The sequence below is a fragment of the Bos grunniens genome, chromosome 22 (genome assembly GCF_055505025.1).
Source record: "Bos grunniens cultivar Pamir isolate PY7600 chromosome 22, Bosgru_T2T1.0, whole genome shotgun sequence".
NCBI lineage: Eukaryota > Metazoa > Chordata > Mammalia > Artiodactyla > Bovidae > Bos > Bos grunniens.
The window spans coordinates 55,854,809-55,878,092 of NC_141186.1; the positions used below are offsets into that span (position 1 = coordinate 55,854,809).

The 23,284-nt window shown below is 44.6% G+C and overlaps 1 protein-coding gene across 50 annotated transcripts in view; it reads left to right on the forward strand.

Moving 5' to 3' along the window:
* ATG7 (autophagy related 7) overlaps positions 1-23,284 on the forward strand; it is a 282,407-nt gene that overhangs the window by 145,164 nt on the left and 113,959 nt on the right. For 27 of the 50 annotated variants that reach the window (XR_015151824.1, XR_015151821.1, XR_015151827.1 and 24 more), the window contains one exon: positions 4,557-4,679. The exons of 6 other annotated variants lie outside the window; for them this stretch is intronic. Coding sequence is in view for 36 of the 44 variants with exons in the window: in XM_086368531.1 (XP_086224657.1) it covers positions 4,557-4,679 (123 nt within the window). In the remaining 8 variants the exon portion in view is untranslated. Of the gene's footprint in view, positions 1-4,556; positions 4,680-5,514; positions 7,269-14,980; positions 16,395-19,407; positions 22,863-23,284 lie in introns of those variants that run through there. 17 more of the 50 variants (XM_086368512.1, XM_086368506.1, XM_086368541.1 and 14 more) reach the window with 4 other exon arrangements.

A 23,284-nucleotide genomic window follows, 5' to 3' on the forward strand; every position in this document is an offset into this window, starting at 1 on the left:
TCCTTTTCTTTTAAGACCTTTCTCTGGCACCAAAGGAAAAAAAAATTTTTTGAGATTTATGATATTATATGAATAGGTAATATGTGTACATGGTTTAAAAACACTCGAGTAGTGTAAAAGAATATACAAAGGCAACTACTTGTTGTCAGGCGTGTGTGTGTGTGTGTGTTTGTGTGTCTGTTCTTCAGGGATACTATATGCAGAAACAAGCCCCTGCATATGTGCATTTCCCTTGCTTCCTCTCCACCACCTTTATTTTAAAAGCATCAGTACTAGATTCATACTCTGGATATTGCTTTTTAATACATTTCTGTCTTGGAAGTCAGTTTATATCAGTACTGTAGAAATGCCTCATTCTTTTAATGCATCCTGATTATGTCTTTGACCGTAAATATACTGCAGTTTAGTTAGTCAGCACCTTTAAAGGGGTGGTTATTTCGAATCTTTTGTTGTTGCAAATGGTGTTCCTGTGAGTATCCTTGCACCTCAGCCTTTGTGCCCATGCAAGTAAAATATTGGAGAAGGAAATGGCAACCCACTGTAGTATTCTTGGTTGGAAAATCTCATGCACAGAGAAGGCTGGTGGGCTACAGTCCATGGGGCCAAAAAGAGTTGGACACGACTGAGCGACTGACCAACGACAAGCAGGATTTAAGTGGGGATGGGGTGGGCATGCCACTGAAGAGTCAACATGCTCATCGTCAGATTTTCTTTACAATATTCACCTTATAAAAAAAAAATAGCTAAATATTGAAAGGTTGTTGCTGAACCACGAAAAACGCCGGGATACTTGGGCTCCAGAGGAGAACTCAGTCTGGGGCCAGTGACGAGACTTGATTGCTCAGAGCTTTTGTGTAATAAAGTTTTAACTGAAAGTATGAAAGAGATAAAGAAAGCTTCGGACATAGACATCAGAAGCGGGCAGAAGGAGTGCCCCCTGCTAGTCTTTAGCAGGATGTTATATAGCTACTAGCAGTCTGCTAATTAGAAAAAGGAAATGCCTCAAAACCCAGACAATGGCACCAGGCCCCTCACCCACAGCATGCATTTTGAGGTAACGTGGGCACAAGGTGAGTTGTCACGGGCTGACGTGAATCTTGAAGAAAGGTAGGTTTCCAAGCAAATACAGTCTCATTAACATAGCTTAAGAGAAGATTTGCGTGAGTAAAACATGCTGGTTTGTTTGCATACTGGTTTGCAACCTACTTAAAGACAGAGTCTAGGGTAAATACATAGTTTGTTAACATAGCTTAAGACAAACATATCCATAAGAAAAATATATTGGTTAGCTCGAGGTTTGAGAAAAGTTCAGGTGGAACCAGGTGTCGTCATGGCAACACAGAATTTGAAGAGAAACGTCTCTTTAAATTTGTATAGAGAAGGGAAAATATAACACTAGTAGTTTGTTTCCTCCTGCCGCTTGAGAGAGAGAGAAAACATGTCTGATGCTTGCAGCCTGTCTTCTCCATTTGGAGACCCTTGGCCTTCCTGCCTGTTACCCTCTCAGTATTAAAGAATATTGGAAGCGGGGAGGGGATCACAAGTCTGCAAGCCTCAACAACAGCAAAAATTCTTTGACAAGTCTTTGAAGTGGAATTGCTGGATTGAAGGGCTTCTACATTTTCATTTCTGCATGGAGACATTTTTTAAAAATTCTTTTCTCTGTATTTTGTGTCATTGCTTTTCCAGCCTTTCCGTTCATGTGTTGATTTCCGGGATGTATCATCAGTGTCTGCTATGTATCTGAAGCAGTCGTCTCTTTATTTACTCTGAGTTTTGAGAGAATTTCCAAGGCTCTGATTCACCGTGTGCCTTCTGTAATTCACAGTGATCATTGAATTCCTAAGTGTGCTAATCACTTTTAAGCAGTCATGTTCTTATATTGTTCTCCTCAAAAGACTACCGATCTTGTATCTTTTGATATTTTTTAAAATTAGCTAATTCCTTTGCTTTTGGCTGCGCTGGGTCTCTGTGGCTTTGTGTGCGCTTTCACTAGCTGCCGCGAACGGGGGCTTCTCGTTGTGCCGGCTGCTCTTGCTGCAGAGGCTCCAGGGCACAAGGGCTCAGCAGCTGGGGCGCGCAGGTTCACAGCTGTGGTCCACAGGCCTAGCTGCTCTGTGTCATGTGGAGCCTTCTTGGACCAGGGATCAAACCCTTGTCCCCTGCACTGGCAGGCAGGTTTTTATCTACTGCGTTACCAGGGAAGTCCTTCTTTTGATCTTTTGATCAAAGGACAATGTATATATGAAAAAGTGCTTGATGGTTTTTCACAGGTGTATCTTTGTAACCAGAACCCAGATAAAAGAAAAAGTTACCAGCACCTCAGGCCCTCCCCTGTGCCCTCTTCCAGTTCCATTCCCTCACTGCACAACCACACTCCTGACTTCTAACAGCACAGGTTCACTTTTTAAAAAACTTTACATTGTTGTAATCCTGTAGTGTACACCGCTTCTCCCTTCTTTTGTTTAACGTAGTTTGTGAGAATCATCTATATTGTTGCTTGTAGTCGTAGTACATTTGCATGTCTGTGTGTTATTCCATTGCGTGAATAAGCCACAGTTTGTTAATTCAGCCTACTGTTGACGGACACTGGAGTAGTTCCTTGTTGGGGCTGTCGTGAATGGTGCTGCTTGGACACTTTTGTTCCGCTCTTCTGATGCGCCTCTGTGCACATTTTTTTGTTTGTTGGTATTGTTCAGTCGCTCAGTCATGTCCGACTCTTTGTGACCCCATGGACACACCAGGCTTCCCTGTCCTTCACCATCTCCCAGAGCTTGCTCAAACTCATGTCCATTGAGTTGGTGATGCCATCCAACCGTCTCATCCTCTGTCGTCCCCTTCTCCTCCTGCCTTCAGTCTTTCCCAGCATCAGGGTCTTTTCAAATGAGTCAGCTCTTCGCATCAGGTGGCCAAAGTGTTGGAACTTCAGCTTCAGCATCAGTCCTTCCAGTGAATATTCAGGACTGATTTCCTTTAGGATGGACTGGTTTGATCTTGCAGTCCAAGGGACTCTCAAGAGTCTTCTCCAACACTGCAGTTCAAAAGCACTGATTCTTCGGCACTCAGCCTTCTTTAAGAATCTCTTGGTCACAGGGCATATAAATATTAAACACCTAAGGTGGTTATTTTGTCTTCCCATGAGAACAGTGGTTGTTCCATACCCTTGTGAGTACTTGGTATTTTCCGTCTTGTTCATCTTAGCCGCTCTGGTAGCTATAAAGTAGCCGTTCATTGTGGTTTTTAGCTGTCACTTGTAATGTTGAGCAACTTTTCATATGTTTATTGGCTGTTTGGGCAACTTTTTTGTGATATGCCGATGAAATTCATTTTTACATTAAAAAAATCATTTTTAATGCATTTGACTAACTGGTGGGTCTCATTTCCCACCTTTGGTCCCTTCCTTTCCCTTTATCCTTAACATTTTTTTTTTCTTGGCTCTTCTCTTGCCTATAGTTTTGTTTGTTCTTCTATTAATTTATTTTCAATTGAGGATAATTGCTTTACAGCGTTGTGTTTCTGCCCTACAGCAGCGTGAATCTGCTGTAAATATACAGGAGCCGCCTGCCTCTTGAGCCTCCCTCTCAGCAGCAGCCTCGCCCGCCCCCCTGGGCCGTCGCAGAGCACAGCTGCCCTTTCTGTGTCGCGCAGCAGCTCCCCGCTGCCGTCTCTGTTACACACGGTGGTGGATACAGGCAGTGCTACGCTCTCCATTTGTCCCACCCTCTCCTTCCCCTGCTGTGTCCGTCAGTCCAGTCTTGACGTCTGTGTCTCTATTCCTGCCCTGCAAATAGGGTCATCAGTGCCATTTTTCTAGATTTCATGGATATGCGTTAATATACAGTATTTGTTTTTCCTCTTTCTCACTTACTTCACTCTGTATAACAAGCTCTAGGTTCATCCACCCGTTTCCAACTGACTCAAATTCATACCCTTTTGTGGCTAGTATTCCATGGTATATATGTACCACAATTTCTTTATCCATTCATCTGTCAATACACAAGGAAATAATTGCCTATTACTTTTCTCCTAAAAAGTGAACTTTAGAATCAGCAACCTCTACTCTTCTAGAATTTTTAGTGAATTTGCGTGTAACTTATTTTGTCTGAGAAACACTGTCATCTGAATTGGAAGATGGTATTGTCGTTCTTTCTAAGAAAGGGAAAATGATAAATACTAAACCCTCACAGTTGTTTGCCTAACAGATTGATTTTTCCCATATTTAATTTTTAATTCTTGTTTTAGTTCCATTTTTTGACAGGTGATTATTAGAAGTAAAGATCTTTTAATATGCATTTAAATCCTACCTCCCCCTTAACATATATCTAATATACTTCCATGGTGGCTCAGACAGTAAAGAATCCACATGCAGTGCGGGAGACCCCGGTTCAATCCCTGGGTCAGGAAGATTTCCTGGAGAAGGGAATGGCTACTCATTCCAGTATTCTTGCTTGGAGAATTCCTTGGACAGAGGAGCCTGGAGGGCTGTAGTCCATGGGGTAAAAAGAGTCGGACATGACTGAGTGACTTAACACTTTCACTCATAAATGTCTTTACAGGTTCTCGATCAGTATGAACGAGAAGGATTTAATTTCCTGGCGAAGGTGTTTAATTCTTCACATTCCTTCTTAGAGGACTTGACCGGTCTTACGTTGCTGCATCAAGAGACCCAGGCTGCTGAGGTAAGACTTAAGACAAAGATCTTGTTCAGAAGACAGATGTGTCTAAAGCCTGTTTGATATTCAGATTTACAGAAAAGGAAGGAAGTGGTTAATTATGAATGTTTTCCTTAGAACCAAATTGCTAAGTCAGTCTGCTGGTCGTGAGTAAACGAGCCGTTTGCAGTTGCTGGATGCTGCTGTGTGCAGGTTGTTGTGTGGTGGGTGCCAAATGCACAAAACTGCTGATGAAGAAACTGCGGGCTATTGATTTCCAAGCATCCACGTTCTTTCTATCGGGCAGCATGCCTGTGGCCAGTGCAGAGTTGGCTGTGATGGCCATACATCAAAATGCAAGTCAGGGAAGACACTGGACTCTGGCCATGTTCAGCAAGAACACGCCTGGTTTTTATTTCACAAGCAAATCCGTCCTCTTGGGCCACTGAAGCCCACCATGAGGTTGCCTTCTCAGTTACAACCTAAGAGAGTTTTGTTTTGCTTGCCGTTTAGAATATTTTGCAAATCTTAATTTCCTGGATTGCTACAGTCGTGGTTTGTTTGTTTTTTAAAGACTGGGATTACAGGGTGGATGATCATTTTGCTTTTCCAAATGTTCGCTGTTCTCAGAAAATAGTATGCTGTGTATGTGTGGCACTGCCTGGTCACTTGGCAAAACAGTTCCTCAAGGTGGATGCTTAGTCGCTCAGTCGTGTCCGACTCTGCGAGCCCATAGACTGTAGCCCGCCAGGCTCCTCTGTCCATGGGATTCTCCAGGCAAGAATACTGGAGTGGGTTGCCATTCCCTTCTCCAGGGGATCTTCCTGACGCAGAGATCGAACCGAGGTCTCTTGCATTGCAGGGGAATTCTTTACCGTCTGAGCTACCAGGGAATCCTTCAAGATGGATGAATGAGATTAAATCAACACATCCCCCCGACTCAGCCCTCTCCCACAGTAACCTAGGTAAAGAAGCTCTTAGGAAAACGTGGCCTGTCATAGCATTTCCTCAAGTAACATAAGAAACACTTGGGCGCCTATGTCCTTTGGGAGTAGGACGTTGGCAGAGTTACCATCAGCCCCTAGTCCTGCTCATTGATTACCGTCTGGGGTTGTGTATCCTCACTACTGGGGGAGGCCCCAGGGGTAGTGAATGGTGGGCCAGCCCAACACTGGACTAGCTAGTGGTGAAGACTGCTGTTTATAAGAGTGGACCTATCACCGAGTGTAGGAATACCACACAGAAATACCCAAATGAAATCTCCCGAAGCTCCCAGCAGATGGAAGTAAGCGTTTTCACCTCACCATGAGGCGTGATGGCACTTCTCTAGTGCTTGTCGTGGAACTGAGAGTGATTCTTCTTCGTCTTGCCCCGCTGTCCTCTGGGCGTCCAGCAGATGCAGTCTCCCACTTGTGACCTGTGATCAGGCCCCCACAGATCTCTTAGCCTCATTCTCAGCAGATGACTGGCGTCTCTGCAGGCCTTTAAGAGACAGTGAGATTTTCCCCAGCGCTGTGATTGGCTTCCCAGGGAAGGTTCAGAATGTTAGGTTGATCAAGGCTGCGCTTCGTCCCCTGAGCAGGGCTGATGGTGAGGGACTAGTGGCGTGTGACTAGTTGGCAGGGGAATTTTTCCACCCACCTAGAAATAATTCACATACTTCTCTTTGGTTGCCTAGAAGAATTGCAACTTGATAGCGACCCCATCGCTGCCGCCTACCATGTTTCACTCTTTAGAAGCAGACCGGATGCTAGGATAAAGGGTATATTCGTTGATCAAACCTGGCTTGTTTTGCGTTTTAGTTGGTCAAACATCAGTTGCCTTTTCGAAGACCCAGAAGGAGAAGGAGCAGTTTAAGAAAGCAACAGCAGAGAGATGGTAGGGCAGGAAGGGGGAGTGACCTCATCCACAGGCTGAGTATTCTTTCTGAAGTTTTCCTCCAGTAAAGTATGTTTCTAGTTTTGCAGTCATAGCCACACATAGGTTTTAGATTAGAGGTGGTAACCTGGCTGGCCTGGGACCAGACACGGCTTACACGTGTGTTTTGTTTGGCCTCCCACGCGTTAAATTCTGAATGAAGCCAACATTTTAAAAATTATGAGTTTTACATAAAAATGTGAGTTTCCCCATTTCCAACTTCTTTGAAAGATCCGATCTGGCAACCCCAGGCCTGCATTCCTTAATAGTGATAGTTAGCTGGAGCCAAAAAGCCAATTTTATAGATTAAATAATGTGCTTGATACAAGGTTTTAAAGGCATAAAAAGACTGTGTGGGAAGGAAACCTTCCTCCCCACCTGTCCCTCACCACCCGGTTCCCTTCGTGGAGATGAACACTGCTGTTGCTTTCTTGCCCGAAAGATATTCTTAAGTGACGGTGCTCTGTTTTGAAGATGCTTTTCAGTTGATGACTCTTACTGGTATTGGAGTTTGCAACCCTTATCTTAGAAAAGGGTTATTCTTTTTCTTCAAAAACTCGAAATAGGACTATGTTTTTCAAAAAAGAATGCTTACCAGGAGACCTCCTGGCAACAAAAATCATTGTCTTGCCTATGTTGTTCTACTTGACTGTGAAAAAGGTGTGTGTGAATAAATATGAATATCAAAAGATATCCACATACCTGCGTAAAGGTCGTGTGCTGATTTCCACAGTTGACTTTCAGTACGTTTACAGATATTCAGTAATAAAGACACAGACTTCTGCATCCCATATGGAAAAGTCCCAACTTGTTTTAGCGATGCAATGAAAGAAAGAAAGAAAGTGAAGTCGCTCAGTCGTGTCTGACTCTTTGCGACTCCATGGACTGTAGCCTACCAGGCTCCTCCATCCATGGGATTTTCCAGGCAAGAGTACTGGAGTGGATTGCCATTTCCTTCTCCAGGGGATCTTCCCGACCCAGGGATTGAACCTGGGTCTCCCACATTGCAGCAGACGCTTTACCCTCTGAGCCACCAGGGAAGCAATGCGATGAGGAATGCCCAATTAATTCTCTTCTTGGACTCACTGGTTTCATTCGTCAACATCGCAGTTGCAAAAGATTCAACCAGATAATTATATGTGACAGTATCATTTTATACATTGTTTATAAAATATTTGTACAAATGCTAGTTTTTCAAAAAAAGAAAGCCTTTACTGAACATCTTTTGAAAACTCACTAGCAGGGCACTGTGCTCGTAACCGAATACAAAACTTAGCGAGACGAGCTCACAGTGTGCGCAGCAGAGACGCGACTACTGAACTCTAGTGTCAGCAAAAACGCCTTCGACATTTGCATATTAGGTGCTGAGAGAACTGTTACTCCTGCCTGGAGGAGTAACTATGTCAACAAAAAGCTTTCCTTGGAAGGGACTGGATTTTCCAGTTAGTTGGGATAGGATAAGTAGGCTGTCTCTGAAAAGATTTGGGCAGGGAAAGCGTGGGGGAGTGCAACAGGAGAGGGGGGCCAGGGTGTCCTTGGAATAAAGGTCTCAGAGGCCAGGAGTCTAAAATATGTTACTCAGATCTTGAGCATTTAGTTGGAGTTACCCGATATCAGAGACTGTTTGCTTCTGTTTGGCCACACGGGTCTGTGATACTTGGCACAGGCTTTCTCTAGTTGTGGTGAGGGGGGCTATTCTTCGTTGCGGTGCGCAGGCTTCTCACTGTGGTGGCCTCTCGTTGCCGAGCACAGGCCCTAGGGCACGCGGGCTTCAGTAGTTGCGGCTCCCAGGCTCTAGAGCACAGACTCAGTGGCTGTGGCACACGGTCTTAGCTGCCCCATGGCCTGTGGGATCTTCCCGAATCAGGGATTGAACCCGTGTCTCCTGCTTTGGCAGATGGATTCTTTAGCACTGAGCCACCAGGGAAGCCCTGAATGCACTTTTCAGTAACAGCTTCATTGACTTACAAGTCATGTACCGTGGAGTTTGCCCTCTCAGCATGTCCAGGTCAGTGCCTTTTAGTACATTCACAGTCCTGCTACTGTCACTGTCGAGCTTAGTACCTTTTCATCCCCACAAAAAGGAACTTTGTGCCCACTGAGCTGTCACTCCTCACTCCCGCCTTCTCCTTCCTTCCAGTCCTGGTGACCACTAACCTCCCTTCCGTCTCTGTGGATTTTCCTATCCTGGATATGTCACGTGTTGTTGCTGTTCACTCACTCAGTCGTGTCCGAGTCTGCAACCGCACGGACTGCAGCACGTCATGCTTACCTGTCCATCACCATCTCCCCGAGCTTGCTCAAACTCCTGTCCATTGACTCAGTGATACTATCCAACCATCTCATCCTCTGCTGCCCCCTTCTCCATTTGCTTTCAATTTCTTCTATCATCAAGGTCTTTTCCAATGAGCTGTATCTTCATGTCACATGACCAAAGTATTGTAGCTTCAGCATCAGTCCTTTCAATGAATATTCAGGTTTGATTTCCTTTAGGATAGACTGGTTTGATATCCTTGCAGTCCAAGGGACTCTCAAGAGTCTTCTCCAACACCACAGTTCAAAAGCAGACAAGGCTTGATCGCTCAGAGCTTTTGTGTAATAAAGTTTTATTAAAGTATAAAAGAGATAGAGAACACTTCTGACATATAGACATCAGAAGCAGGCAGAAAGAGTGCCCCCCTGCTAGCCTTTAGCAGGAAGTTACATACCTACTAGCAGGCTGCTAATTTGAGAAAGGAAGTGTCTCAAAACTCAGACAGTGACCCCAGGCCCCTCCCCCACAGCATGCATTTTGAGAACATGGCCACAAGGTGAGTCATCCCAGACCATAAAATGATTGACGTATATCTTGTATATCTTGGAGACAGGCAGATTTCCAAGGAATAACATAGTCTCATTAACATAGCTTAAGAGAACATTTGCATGAGTAAAACATACTGGTTTGTTGAATAAAACAGACTGGTTTGTCAAGTTGGTTCTCAGTCTTAGGCAAACCAATCTAAGGTAAATACATTGACAGGGAGGCCTGGCATGCTGCAGTCCATGGGCTTCCAAAGAGTCAGACGTGACTGAGCGACTGAACTGACTGAAGGAAATACATAGTTCATTAACATAGCTTAAGAAAAACATTTCCATAAGAAAAATGCATTGGTTAGCTCAAGGTTTGAGAAAAGTTAAGTTCAGGTAGAACCAGGTGTCATCATGGCAACACAGAATTTTAAAAGAAACTTCCTTTTAATTTTGTATAGAGAAAGGAGAAAAATCTTGATATTTGTAGTTTGTTTCCTCCTGCCGCTTAAGAGAGAGATTTTTTAAAAATGTCTGATATTTGCAGCCTATTTCCTCCATTTGGGGGCCCCTAGGCATCCTGCCTGTTACCCTCTCATGACATGACAACTGGAAAAACCAGCTTTGACTATACAGACCTTTGTCAACAAAGTCATGTCTCTGCTTTTTAACACACTGTCTAGGTTGGTCATAGCTTTTCTTCCAAGGAGCAAGTATCTTTCAATTTCATGGCTGCAGTCACCATCCACAGTGATTTTGTAGACCAAGAAAATAAAGTCTGTCACTGCTTCCACTTTTCCCCTCTCCTATTTACCGCAAAGTGATGGGACTGGATGCCATGATCTTAGCTTTTTAGTGTTGAATTTTAAGCCAGCTTTTTCACTCTGCTCTTTGACCTTCATCAAGAGGCTGAGTGAGCTTCTGTTGTGGCTCAGACAGTAAAGAGTGTGCCTGCAATGCGGGAGACCCAGGTTCGATCCCTGGGTCTGGAAGATCCCCTGGAGAAGGAAATAGCAACCCACTCCAGTATTCCTGCATAGAAAATCCCATGGATGGAGGAGCCTGGCAGGGTACAGTCCATGGAGTCTCAAAGAGTCGGACACGACTGAGCGACTTCACTTTCAAGAGCCTGAAACCAAAGTTAAGGCCTTTGTGTCTGATGTCTGTTACTTAGCATGATGTTTTCTAGGTTCATCCATTTTGTAGCAGGTTAATTCCTTTCAGTTTAAAGAAAGAAAATGTTTCATTGTTATTAAACTTTTTCATCTCCCTTAACATCTATGGTCTCTCTCCCCAGATATGGCCCCTTTACGAAGGAGGAATGCAAAACTGATCCCACCATTATAGATCCCTTTATTTTCATTGAAAGGGGCACAGAGAGAATGGGTTGAGAGAGAGATTCAAGACAGAATCAACCACGTTTAGTGAGATTGACCCATGGAGTTTTTTGCACTCACCTCCCTCCCATCATCGAGTATCCAAAAATGATTGCCTTTGTACTAGTTTAATGATAGTGCTGTTGAGAGGAACAGACAGATCGCCAGGTTGGGTCTGTTGGAAGAGGGCTGAGGAGCAAGGTGCAAAAAGGGGGCTGGCAGTTGGGGGAGGGGGTGCCAGAGTCACAGAGGTCAGTTTATCTTGGGCTGTGATGATTTTGAGGTAGTGGAATAAATGAGTGAAAACGACTAGATGGTATTAGAGACAGGGTGGAGATACAGCTTAGAGAAAAAGAACAGAAATGGTAGCTTGGTTTAGCAGATAAAGTCCTCCTGTTTCATTTAGTACAGTGAAGAGAAGCTATAGACCAAGGATGCAGTAAAAATACTTACATGAAAAATATGTGGTGATGAATTAATTTTATCTCAAGTTGTAGATTGAAAAATTTTAAACACCCACCTCATAAATTTTTCATAAGGAAAGGGTCTTAGGCAGAGATTGCTAGGTTCTTTATAGCCAGTTTAGCTCTTGGTAAGTACACTCTGGGAGGCCCCACTTAGCTTTTTACCCCCTTAAAATGTTGCTCTCTGAACAGGGAATTTTGCACAGAGTTCTGACCTTTACTTTCAAGACCCTGTTGCGAATGGTCTCGCATATTTAAAGATGGACCCCAGTCCCCCATGGCTCCTCGCTGACTGTTGATCCCAGTTGGAACCAGAGGAAATGACCCTAAAGTTGATGAAACACAAGACTTCCAAGTCACGGAGCCCTTGACATGCTCACCACATGCTCTTTAAATTGCTTAGCTTGTTGTAAAAAGGCCGAGTCTAATCAAACTTGTGAATGACTTAGCCATCTTTTCATAAAATTTGCTGTGACTTTCCTTCTTAGGGTTATTTTTCATCAAGTATCAGTTCACATGTACTGCTTTAGTTCCAACTGTGAGTTCAACATTGTGCTGTGGGAAATGCCAAATAAGTTTCAAACTCTATCTAACCAGAGAGAGAAAACACTGATTTATAGGAGTTAATAAAACAAGCTATATTGGTATATCCTTGAGATGTTCAAATTCCAAAATTCCATAACCCAACTTGCCTGAAATAGTTCATTCTCATTTTTGAAAGTTGGCAAGTTTCATGATTCCAGCATTAATGTTAGGCTACATTTTACTTGGCTTCCCTGGTGACTCAGATGGTAAAGAATCTGCCCACAATGCAAGAGATCTGAGTTTGATCCCTGGGTTGGGAAGATCCCCAGGAGGGGAAAATGGCAACCCTCTCCAGTATTCTTGCCTGGAGAATCCCATGAACAGAGGAGCCTGGCAGGCTACAGTCCATGGGGTCGCAGAGAGTCAGACACAACTGAGAGACTAACACACACACACACAGACACACAGACACACACACGCACGTTTTACTTGATGCTGTGTCATACAGTTATTTTTTAAGATTGCAACTATCGCATTCCTTTAAAAGAACTGTGTTTTTGCTAAGCACTACTTTCTTTCTGCAGAATTAGGGATTAATGAATGATCATTTAAAAAGTAAGTTTAGCACACCAGCTATATACCATAGGATGTAAAAATCATAATTTTTTTTTTTTTAAATTTTGATGACTGGCAATGAACAGGCCTGGGCCGATGGGTTGATTCTGAATTAAAACCCAGATTCTGACTCATCCACTACAGAATCCAGAATTCTAGAAAATAAAATGCCCATTTCTCCCATAGCTGGAGAGTCATGTGAAAGACATTGTAGTCATGTGATATGACTTCATTGGCATGACAGTTTACTATTCAGCAGAGTAAATAGCACAGTTAACAAGTGTTTCTGCTGGGCCTTTTGCACTGACACTGAGTTTTTGGCCTCTCCCCCTCACAGCTGGTTTTGATTTGGTTCCCGTAGAATATTTTTGTTTTGTTTTGTTTTGTATTTAACAACAGTCAGATATTTATGTACAGCTTCATCAAGAGCCTCCGATGACAAATATGCCTTTGGAGGCTAGTAGAAGCTGTGGGAAACCCCCGTGTCAGCACTTAAACCTGTTTCCAGTGGAGGGAAATGGCCCTGGGGACTGACCTAACCCGATCGCGAAGCAGCGTCTCTTCTCCCAAGCCTTCTGCTAGCCCACTTCCAACCTGCACTGGCCCATCCTGACACCGTACCCTGCGTCGATTTTTCCTTATGAAGCAGTCCCTCGAGGCTCAGCTTTGGCCTTCTTTCCTAAGTAAGAGGGGAAAAGCAGAGACAGCAGGCAGAAAGCCATCTAATTCTTAGACTGGAAACTGGAGCCTGGCTTTTGAAATAAGGCTTGGCAGTATCCCTTCAGAACTCACTTCATAAAATGAGCCCCTTTTATTTGCTGTCAGAGCTATCTACATGGACCTGAGATGTTTAAATAAGCTGGTGTTAGGGACGAGCCAGTTGGAAGATGGACCGTGAACCTCGGGCACACTTCCACACCCTTTAGTAGAGGTGTCTTGGATGGCACAACCCACTTGGAGGTCTGTGGGGGAGAGAGGGGAAGAGCCATAAATGCTAAAAGCAGAGTTCAAACAGCTGATAATAAGAACTAGAACATGGACACTGCATCCTCTTTAAATTTTAGTCCCTGTTCTGCTAGTGTTCTCGTGAGGACTCGAGTCAACAGTTGGTGCATCGGTTACATCACTTAAGGAGATTGGAAGAAATGTGAAATCCTTTTTAGCTCCAGTAATTCAGTAATTTTGATTCAGTGTTCTGGTGTGACTGAGAAGTACAAAGATGGCCAGTTTTTATATCAAAATGTCTTCAAGCGTGTCCGTGTGATTCCTTTTCATGCAGTGTATCAGTGTCCTCTGGCATCTCGCATATCAGGCTGCCATTGCTAGAAACAGTTCTGAGACTTAGATCTCCCTTTAATCTTAAATGACTTCTCATACTCTGTACTGGTTGGTGTGTGTGTCACCATGTATATAAATCCTAAAAGGCGCAATCCAACCGAATAACGTACCTCCTTTTCCAGACTTAGGTATCCAGGACTTTTGGCTTCATCATAAACTCAGACCTCCCCTCATTACAATTGAGTATGTTTATAAAACACGCCCAACTCACTACGTGTTCATATAACTTCCAAAGACAGATTCCCCAGATCCCCTTGTTTTAAGTAACGGCAGCATCCCTAGAATGTTAAATGTGTAATGTCTGAGGAATCTGTTTAAAACTTGGCCATATTGCACAGTAACACTCCCGGAGTATATGAAGGCCTGAACTCATGGCCCAGCTCCGAGCAATGGCCACACCGGCTCTGTTCACGGTGTGGCCGGGCAGGGCCATGTGCAGTGGCCCCTGTGAGACCTTGGGTCATTTGCTTCACTGAGCTTCCTTTTCCTTATTTGTTGAATGGGATCAGTAATCTCTACTCTGCACAATTAACTGTGAGCATTGAATAAGAAAGCACCTAACAAAGGATAATACAGATTAATTGGGAATTGGGCTCCATGAAAATCTGCAACTTTGTCTTCAAAGGACACTATGAAGAAAGGAAAAGAATTAGAGAATAAAGGTGTTTTGTTTTTTGTTTTTGAAATTCATTTTTCTGATTAGAAACCAATATCCAGAATATTTATATAGGGAATTCTTATAACTCAATAATAAAAAATCACTAATCCAATTTAAAAATGGCCAATGGATTTAAGGCAGGCTTCCTTGGTAGCTCAGATGGTAAAGCATCTGCCTACAATATGGGAGACCCAGGTTCGATCCTGGGTTGGGAAGATCCCCTGGAGAAGGAAATGGCAACCCACTCCAGTATTCATGCCTGGAAAAATCCCATGGACCGAGGAGCCTGGAGGGCTACAGTCTATGGGGTCGCAAAGACTCGGACATGACTGAGTGACTTCAGTGGATTTAAACTGACCTTTTTTTGAAGATATACAGATGTCCAATAAGTCCATTAAAAAAAAAGATGCTTGGCATCATTAACCGTCAGAAAAATGCAGATCAAAGCCACTGTGAGATACCACTGCAGGCCCACTGAGATGACCGTAAGAGATGAGAGTAAGAAGTGTTGGTGAGGTATGGAGAAATTGGAACCCTCACACACTGTTGCTCGGAGTGTAAAATGGTGCAGTCACTTTGGAAAGCAGTCTGGCAGTTCCTCAGAAAGTTAAATAGAGTTACCATATGGCTCTGTTCTTCCCCTTTTAGGTGTATAAACAAGAGAAATGAAAACTACTGTTCACATAGAAACTCGTACACACACGTTTATAACAGCACTCTTGACCATAATCGCCAGAAGGCAGGAACCACCCACAGGCCCCGCACCTGGTGAGCGGACCGGTCAAATGCGGATGTGAGCTTGGAATCACAGTGGAGTCTTATTTGGTGATAAAAAAAGAAAGGCGCATGTTATAAGGTGGATGAAGGATGAACCTTGCAATCGTCATGCTGAGTGAAGGAGGCCAGTCACAAATGGCCACCTGTTACAGTGTTTCATTTGTACGAAATGTCCAGGATTGAACAGTCCATGGAGTCAGAGCAGATTAGGCTTTGCTGGGAGGTGGGGTGTGTGTGGAGACTTGGGGGGGAACGAAGAGTGACTGCCTCTGGGTAAGGGCTTCTTTCTGATTAGTGTTCCCTTCTTGGATCGTGATAATGATTGCACCTTGTGAATGTGCTAAAACCTTTGAATAATTCACATTAACGGGTGAATTGTGTGGCATGTAAATTTTTTCTCCATTAAATATTTTTGAAGAGAAAGCAAGCACCTGGCCCCGAGGCACATGCTTGGCGCTCCCCGGCTTCTGTCTCCTCCTCTCACTGTCTGGGTCCTGGTGGTTGTGGGGATTTTCTGTTTGTGACAACGAGCCCATTTTAAGAGTGAACTTGGTGTAGATGTGACAACGATTTCTTCCATTCTTACTGTGCCTTCGTTTTCAAGCCATGGTCTCTGCACACCTCATTCAACCCTTTCTCCTGCCACCGGGAGCCAGTAAATACTTTGTTGAGTTCCCGTTGTTCAGTTGCTGAGTTGTGTCTGACTCTTGCAAACCCACGAACTGCAGCACGCTAGGCTTCCCTGTCCTTCACTGTCTCCCTGGGTTTGCTTTAACTGCCGTTCAGCCATCTCATCCTCTGTCGCTTCCTCCTCCTGCCCTCAGTCTTTCCCAGCATCAGGGTCTTTGCCAGTGAGTCGGCTCTTTGCATCAGGTGGCCAAAGTATTGGAGCTTCAGCTTCAGCATCAGTCCTTCAATGAATATTCAGAGTTGATTTCCTTTAGGGTGGACTGGTTGGATCGCCTTGCAGTCCAAGGGACTCTCAAGAGTCTTCTCTAACACCACAGAGTCCACTGGTCAACTGCCTCCCTTGTGGGCTCCTTAGGAGGAGAAAGTCAGGGTCAGCCCCTGATGGAGGGGTGAAGGGAAGACAGGAGTGCCCTGTGGTCTGTTGTTTAAGTTGAAGTGGGCATTGGAAAGATCCAAATCCCAACCTGCCTCTGAATCTTTAAAATTTCACTCTTTGTTACAGGATTTTATTTTTTCCCCAAGATATTTGTGTGTGTGTGTGAGAAGTCTCAAACATACATAAAAGCTTACAGAAAAGTAAAATGAATACCCAGTACCTTCCTCTTGGATTCGTCTATTCATGTTTCGCCACACCTGCTTATCTATCTCTTGCTCTTTCTTTCCACACACATCACATGCGTATTCCGTTTTCTCTTTTCCTGAACTGTTTGAAAGCAAGTTCCGTATACAGTGACACTCCCTCCCCTATATTTTTTTTTTGAATCTGGTAAACATACAGACACTCTTCTATGTAAATGGAATGCTGTTGTCATCACAGAATAAAGAACAATAATTCCATAACACCACCTAAAATCCAACACGAACTCAAAATTCCCCAATAGTTCACAGGGTTTTAAAGGCACCTTTTAAGTCGTTATTTGCTTTCTCCTTAAGTTTGTATCTTTATACATAAGCAGTTTTTGAAATAACAATTAAGCATCAGTCCCTTGGTTTAGAAACTTGAGCATATCTGTTAAGCTCTCTTTGCAGCCTCATCTCTACGTGAGGAGACACACTTCTCCCGTTAGGCAGTATCCCCGCTGTCCTGCCGCCCCACACAGGCCTCTTCCAGTTGAGATTATCTCCTGGGCATGCTGGTCTGACGGAGGCAGTCCTGATGGCCAGCCCACCCCCGCATAGGGTCCCCAGTGCCTGCGGCTTTGAGGAGGTAGGAATGGGACTCCCGGAAGCCAAACGGGAATACAACGTTTAAACCACTGAGACGACCTTGACCAGCTAAGCTATCAAGTTGTTCCCCCACCACCATCGCCACCCCCCGAATTCTGTCGTCTCCTGTGGAATGGCATACTGAACAGCTTGTCCCGTCCTAAAGCTCTCCTCCTCGGCAGTTTGTGTGTGACTTTGAATTATAAAAGCATTAAGATACAGGAGTGCATTTTGTTGGGGAGGAGGGATTTTTCAGCCTGTGAGAGAGAAAGTGGGGATGAGGAAGTGGAGAGCCGCTGGCCCAGACTTCCTGACCGCAGCGGAGGGTCCTGGGAGCCTGGGAGGTGTGTTCGCCGTTTGGCCTGTGACCCCGATCCTAGGGGCTGTATTTTTACAGCTGACCCTTCTCACTTGCAAACATAACAGCTGCTCTGTGTTGTACTTGGGGGGTTTCCATGTTTTGATACTGTAAAATTAAATTGATTCTCAGTTCTGAAATCTTCATTTTGATCCATCTTGCTTCTCACCTTAGTTCTGGGAGAGCATAGAGGGACGGGGATGCAAAATATTCTATAATGTATATTTTTAGTAATATTGTTCCTACTTAAGCCTGGCTCCTGTTGGTCAGCAAATAATTTATTGACCCCTTTCCAATCTCATCGCTGGATGTGGATCCAAAGAGGAACAGGCCAGACCTTCCTGAGACTGGTAACGCGTAGCTGGGCACATGTTTAGAAGCCCATCCCAAGTCCACCCTGCTCCGTCTGTTCTCGTCCGTCCTAAACAGTTCTGCTTTCCTCTGGGGTCTTCATTGTAAATATGGGCATTCCAGTTACCAGATATTCCCCCCACACACAAGCTTGACACATTCTGCTTTCTAGATTTACGCCATCTTCTCACCAAACTACAGGTTCCATAAAAGAACTCTCTGCTCAGCAAGTCCTTCAGCAAACAACTAGCTGCTCAGCTTCCCTCACCACCACCACCCCCTAAAGGAAGAAAGAGTTTTGCCTGAGATTGGAGCTTGGGCTGCTCCTTTCTCCACAGCACAGCCATTTCTCATTGTCAGTTAGAACTCAGCTCTCCCTTCTCCCAAGCGTCTGTGCAGCATCGAGAGGCCACACCTCATAGGGTGGGGAAGGGGACCACTCAGGCCATCTGTGCTGGCCAAACGTGGGGCCAGAGGCCGGCATGAGGCCGCCTCTTTCAGCCCAAATGGGGACGGCCAGTCCACGTTGCTGCCTCGGGACACGAGCCCTCAGTCTCCACTGTAGTCTAAAAAAAAGTCCTTACCATGCTGAAACTTGCTGATGAACCCAGATCTGTAATTAGGGACATAAACGACGCGGTGCAGGCCTCACACAAGTGAACAGTTGTGGAGCATTATGGGCCCCTGTGGATCACTGACTTGAAGAAAAGGACGGGGGGGGGAAAGCTGGTTGCTGTTGGACAAATTGCTACCAGATGTAGATTTCAATAAACACCACACTGCTGTCCCCTCTTGCCCGAAGGTGCTGTGAATTTCTCGAGGCAAAAGAGCAATCAGTAAACTGGCGACTGTCCCACTGAGAGGAGCCTCCTGGTGTCGCTGGCCCCGGCTGCTCGTCCAGAGTGCAAGACAGACCCCCGGGGCCTCTCTCCCTTACCTGATGTGTTAAGGGAGAGTAATATACTTAAAATGCAGCAGCCGGATCCCACGGAACCTAAAGGAAGTCTGGAACTGTGGTTCAAATGTCACAAAAAGAAAGTGTCACTAGAAAGTGGAGGTGGTTTTTTAACAGAAGATCAGGGGTTTTTCTTACATATGCTGATTGTAATAGCCTTGGGTGAACCTACTTCAGTCAGTGAATATTAATAACCTCCTGGGGTCACATGAAGAAAGCCCACTTTCCTTCTCCCTCACTGAGTCTACAGATGAGAGGAGGGGGGCATCAGCAGTCTTTATGGTGGCTCAGATGGTAAAGAATGGGCCTGCAATGTGGGAGACCCGGGTTCGATCCCGGGGTCTGGAAGATCCCCCGGAGAAGGGAATAGCTACCCACTCCAGTATTCTCATCTGGAGAATTCCATGGACACAGGAGCCTGGTGGGCTACAGTCCATGGGGTCGCAGAGAGTTAAGACACAACTGAGCAACTAACACTTTCACACTTTACAAGTAAATAATGGGCAACCTTTACTGTCCTGGGAAGTCAAAGCACAGAAGCTGCGTGTCTGCCTTCACCAGTGCTGCCGTGGTCCAGCCAGCACCGCCTGGGAATCTGAGATTGAAAGGCCACAGAGCCGTCACACTACTTTGTTGTCCCGTGAAGGGAGTGGGAGGAGACCGAGACAGAGAGAGGGAGGGAGAGGCAATGTGACCGATCGCAGCTTAGTTTACTAACACACTCCTCGTGTTCCTTAGAATGGAGCGATTCTGGACACAGACTACCCTGTCCCTCCAGTGAAAAGGCAAGCACCGAATGGACAGTCGGCCTGAATCCAGCATGCACGCTTGCATCACTGGTTCTCTCATCTCCTCTTCTCAGTTAGATGTTCAGCTTCTTGAAGGAAAGGACCACCTTTCCCATTCTCATTGGCTAACAGGTGCTGTGCACATAAGTCCTCAGGAAAGTATCCATCGGTTGGACGGCAAGAAGAGGTTTTATGTAAAAAAGACGCATCAACTGCTGAGACCACATTCTTGTTTTGAATTGTATGTAAGAGCTTTAGGGGCTTAGAGCTCATTGGAAGTCCTGGAGTTGAAGTAAATTCAGCGACATCAAGTTTATATTTGGCCCCCAGTTGAGAGATCTCTGCCAGTTGAGCTCCGGGGGGCTCCCCATCTCAAAGGGTGGTCTGGTCGTCCTTCAGACGATGGTGATGTGATGGCTAACTTCTGAGAGCTTGCTGTGTTCCAGATGTCTTAGTGAGCATTTGTTTGGGTTATCTTATTTAGTCTTTACAAGCATTTTATTTCACAGATGAGGAAATCAAGGTGCCTAGAGGCTAAGTTGCCCAAGTTGACATAGCTAGTAAGTGTTGGAGCCAAGTCATTTGGCTCCAAAACCTGTGTTTTTAACTATTACCTTACAATATCTAGTTGTTAGACTTGCCTTAGAGTTAGTTAAATTCCTGTTCTAAATGGCAGGCCCTGTATGTTGGACCATGGTTTTTACCTCTCCTAAACCTGTCTTCTCCGGATAGGTGCTTTGGTGGATCGTCACGGTGCATGCGTCCTACCCTTTTGGGTCAGAAACTCAATCTTGCCAGAGCTTGAAGACTAACTCCCGATAGCCAAACTCATAAGAAACTGAAATATAAAACACAGTGTCACATTTGTTCTGTCTGCCACTTCCCGTCCATACATGGGGAGACAGTTAGTAGTTGGGAGGTTTCATGATCACCTCATGGACCTGTGATCCCCCAGGAGCTGAAGGGTTTTGCTTTCCAGTAAGATCATCTTGCTAATCTCTGGACAAAGGCAGACACACGAACAAATGGTTGCAGAAACCCTGGGCTCCCTTTTTCAGACTCCACATGGAACCTGATACCACCTATGAACAATCTTCTAGAGTTGTGTAGATTTTCGCTTTCTTAGTTAAAATGTGTCTCCTGACATGGCTCCTGTGTCACTTTGATTGACATGGGAAGCCCCCCATATCCTCAACTGCTTTTCTGCAATCTCTCCAGTAGACTGACTTCGACACGTGGCCAGGGTCCTCCAGCATGTGTCAGTTCTCCTGATTCCATTCTCCGAGGCTAGCCTGATTTCAGGATGTGCAGGGAGACCTCAGTATACCCACTCTGATGTGTGCTGAGTCCAGTCATTATCGCAGGGGAACATCGCAAGCACCTTACTGGAAGCCCAGGGGAAGCATTCCTTTGATCTTAGTGGCAGGAAGATGACAAACTGGCTGTATTTGAAAACAGGCTAACGGTCCTGAGTCATTACCAAGGAGGGCGTCTTTGGAAAAGGATAGGTCAAGTCTATCTGCTTGATCAGTAGCGATAAAGGGGAACATTTGTAGGCCTGATCAGCATCCAGTGAGATGGATCCCTGGGTAGCATCTACCCAGCAGCGCTAAACCCAAAGGGAAGTGACGGGCCTCCTGGCCCGCGCGTCCGACTGGTACACGGGCCTCAGCCAGCTAACGCGAGTGTGGCTGTTGTGGCCAAGAGAGAACCCTGGGAGGTCTGCAAATGTTTATTCTTGGACTGTGAGCAGCTAGAAGGCAGACGCTAGGTTTTACTCCAGTCTGTGATTCCAGCATCTGGCATGGAAGCTAGCATGCCCCAGAAAATAACAAGAATTTTTTTGTTTTTAATGAATGAGATTCCATTTATATGAAATAGCCAGCATAAGCAAATTTATAGACATAAAACAGATGAGTGGTTGTCAGGAGATGGTGGGGGTGAAGGGAGAGCTGGGAGAAATCAGGATGGGTCCTGGGTGTTTGGGGGATGATGCAAATGTCCTGGAATTAGATAGTGGTGATGGTTTCTCAATTCCATGAAGACATGTAAACCACAGAACTTTACACTTTAAACGGGTGAATCGTATGGTCTATGAATTATGTGGCATGTGAGTTGTATCTCAACAAATTTAATTTTAAAATGAATGAGAACTTGTTGTTGGTGGGGATGTAAAATAAAACGGCACAGGCCTTTTTGAAGACAGTCAGGCAGCTTCTTACAAAACAAGTCGTCTGTTCTTAGTTTATGATTCAGGATTGTGCTCCTAGGTATTCAAAGGGGTTGGGAACTTATGTCCCCACAAAAACCTGCACTTGAGTGTTTAGGGGAGCTGTATAATATAGCCACCCAGACTGGAAGCAACCAAGGTGTCCTTCAGTAGGTGAATGGATTTAAAAATGAAAAAACACAGATACATTCATACAGTGGAATATTATTCAGCAGTAAAAAGAGATGAGATGTGGAGGAGCTTTAAATGCATGTTGCTCAGTGAAAGGCCTCAATCTGAAAAGGCTGCTTACTGTGTAATTACTCGGTGATATGACATTCTGGAAAAGGCAAAACTATAGAAATAGTTAAAGATCAGTGGTTGTCAGGGGCTCAGGAGGAGGAAGGAAGGGTTAAGTAGGTGGCCCAAAGGAGGTTTTCATGACATATTTTGTATAACACTGTAGTGATGGGCACATGTGAACCCTCAGAACGATAAAAACAGAGTGAACCCCAATGTGAAATACGGACTGGAGTTAATAATAACGTATCATGAGTGTTCCCATCGGCTGTAAGAAGTGTGCCGCACTAACGCAGGAGGTTAATAATAAGGAAACTGTGAGGCTTGAGGAGACAACACGTGGAACTCTGCTCAATGTTCTGCAAATCTGAAACTTCCCTTAAAGTCTGTCAACTTGAAAAGCAGCAACAAACATGAATGCGGCAGACACTTAACGTTCATGCCAGGCAGTACTGCCCTTGGTATTGTTTGCTTCAAGCTTTTCTTTCTTTAAGGTGAAAGAAATGTTACAGATGAAGCCGCCCTTGAGTGCCCTCGCCTTCCCAAGGGAAACCACCGCTACTAGTGCGTGCCCTCACTTCTGTATTTTATGTTGAGTGAACTGGATTTTCCGGGTGTTTACAAACAGTACATAAGTTGCATAAGCTGTGTTTTGCAACTTGAATTTTTCATGCAACCCGATGCTTTAAAGACCTGTCCATGTTGCTAAATATAGGTCTAATGCTTTTATCTTTAAAAAAAATTTTTTTAAACTCTAGTATCATATTCTCTTGTATATATGTTACTTCGTGTTATTTTTCCATTTCTCTGTTGATGGATGTTTAGATTATTTCTGATTTTATTATCACCACCAGTGCTGTAATAAAATAGTTTTTGACATAAAAAATAAAATAAAATGAATGAGAAGGCAGAACATTACACAGCTGAAAGGGGTAAGAGCAGGGCATTCTAAAAAGCAGACTCATTCATGCTGATGTGATCTGTTAGAGTCCTAGCGAGTTAACCCTTGAGGAACAGAGGACCACTTACCAAGCTGTGTTTACATTATCAACTAACTAGTTATTACATAGGCTTGAGATCCATAATAAGGACCATTTTAAAAGCTGAGTCACCTTAGGGTTGAACAGTTGTTAGCACTGGGGAACTGAGGTTTATAGAGAGGAGATGAACACTTTTCTGAAACACAAATAATTGCAGATACTAGTGTCCAGACCCATTCTCTTCAGTATATTTTATGCACAGTAGCATTTCCAAGTTGCCAACAGTGTTCCACAATTCACCAGCATTCACTGAGCACTGACTGTGTGTCCGCTGCCAG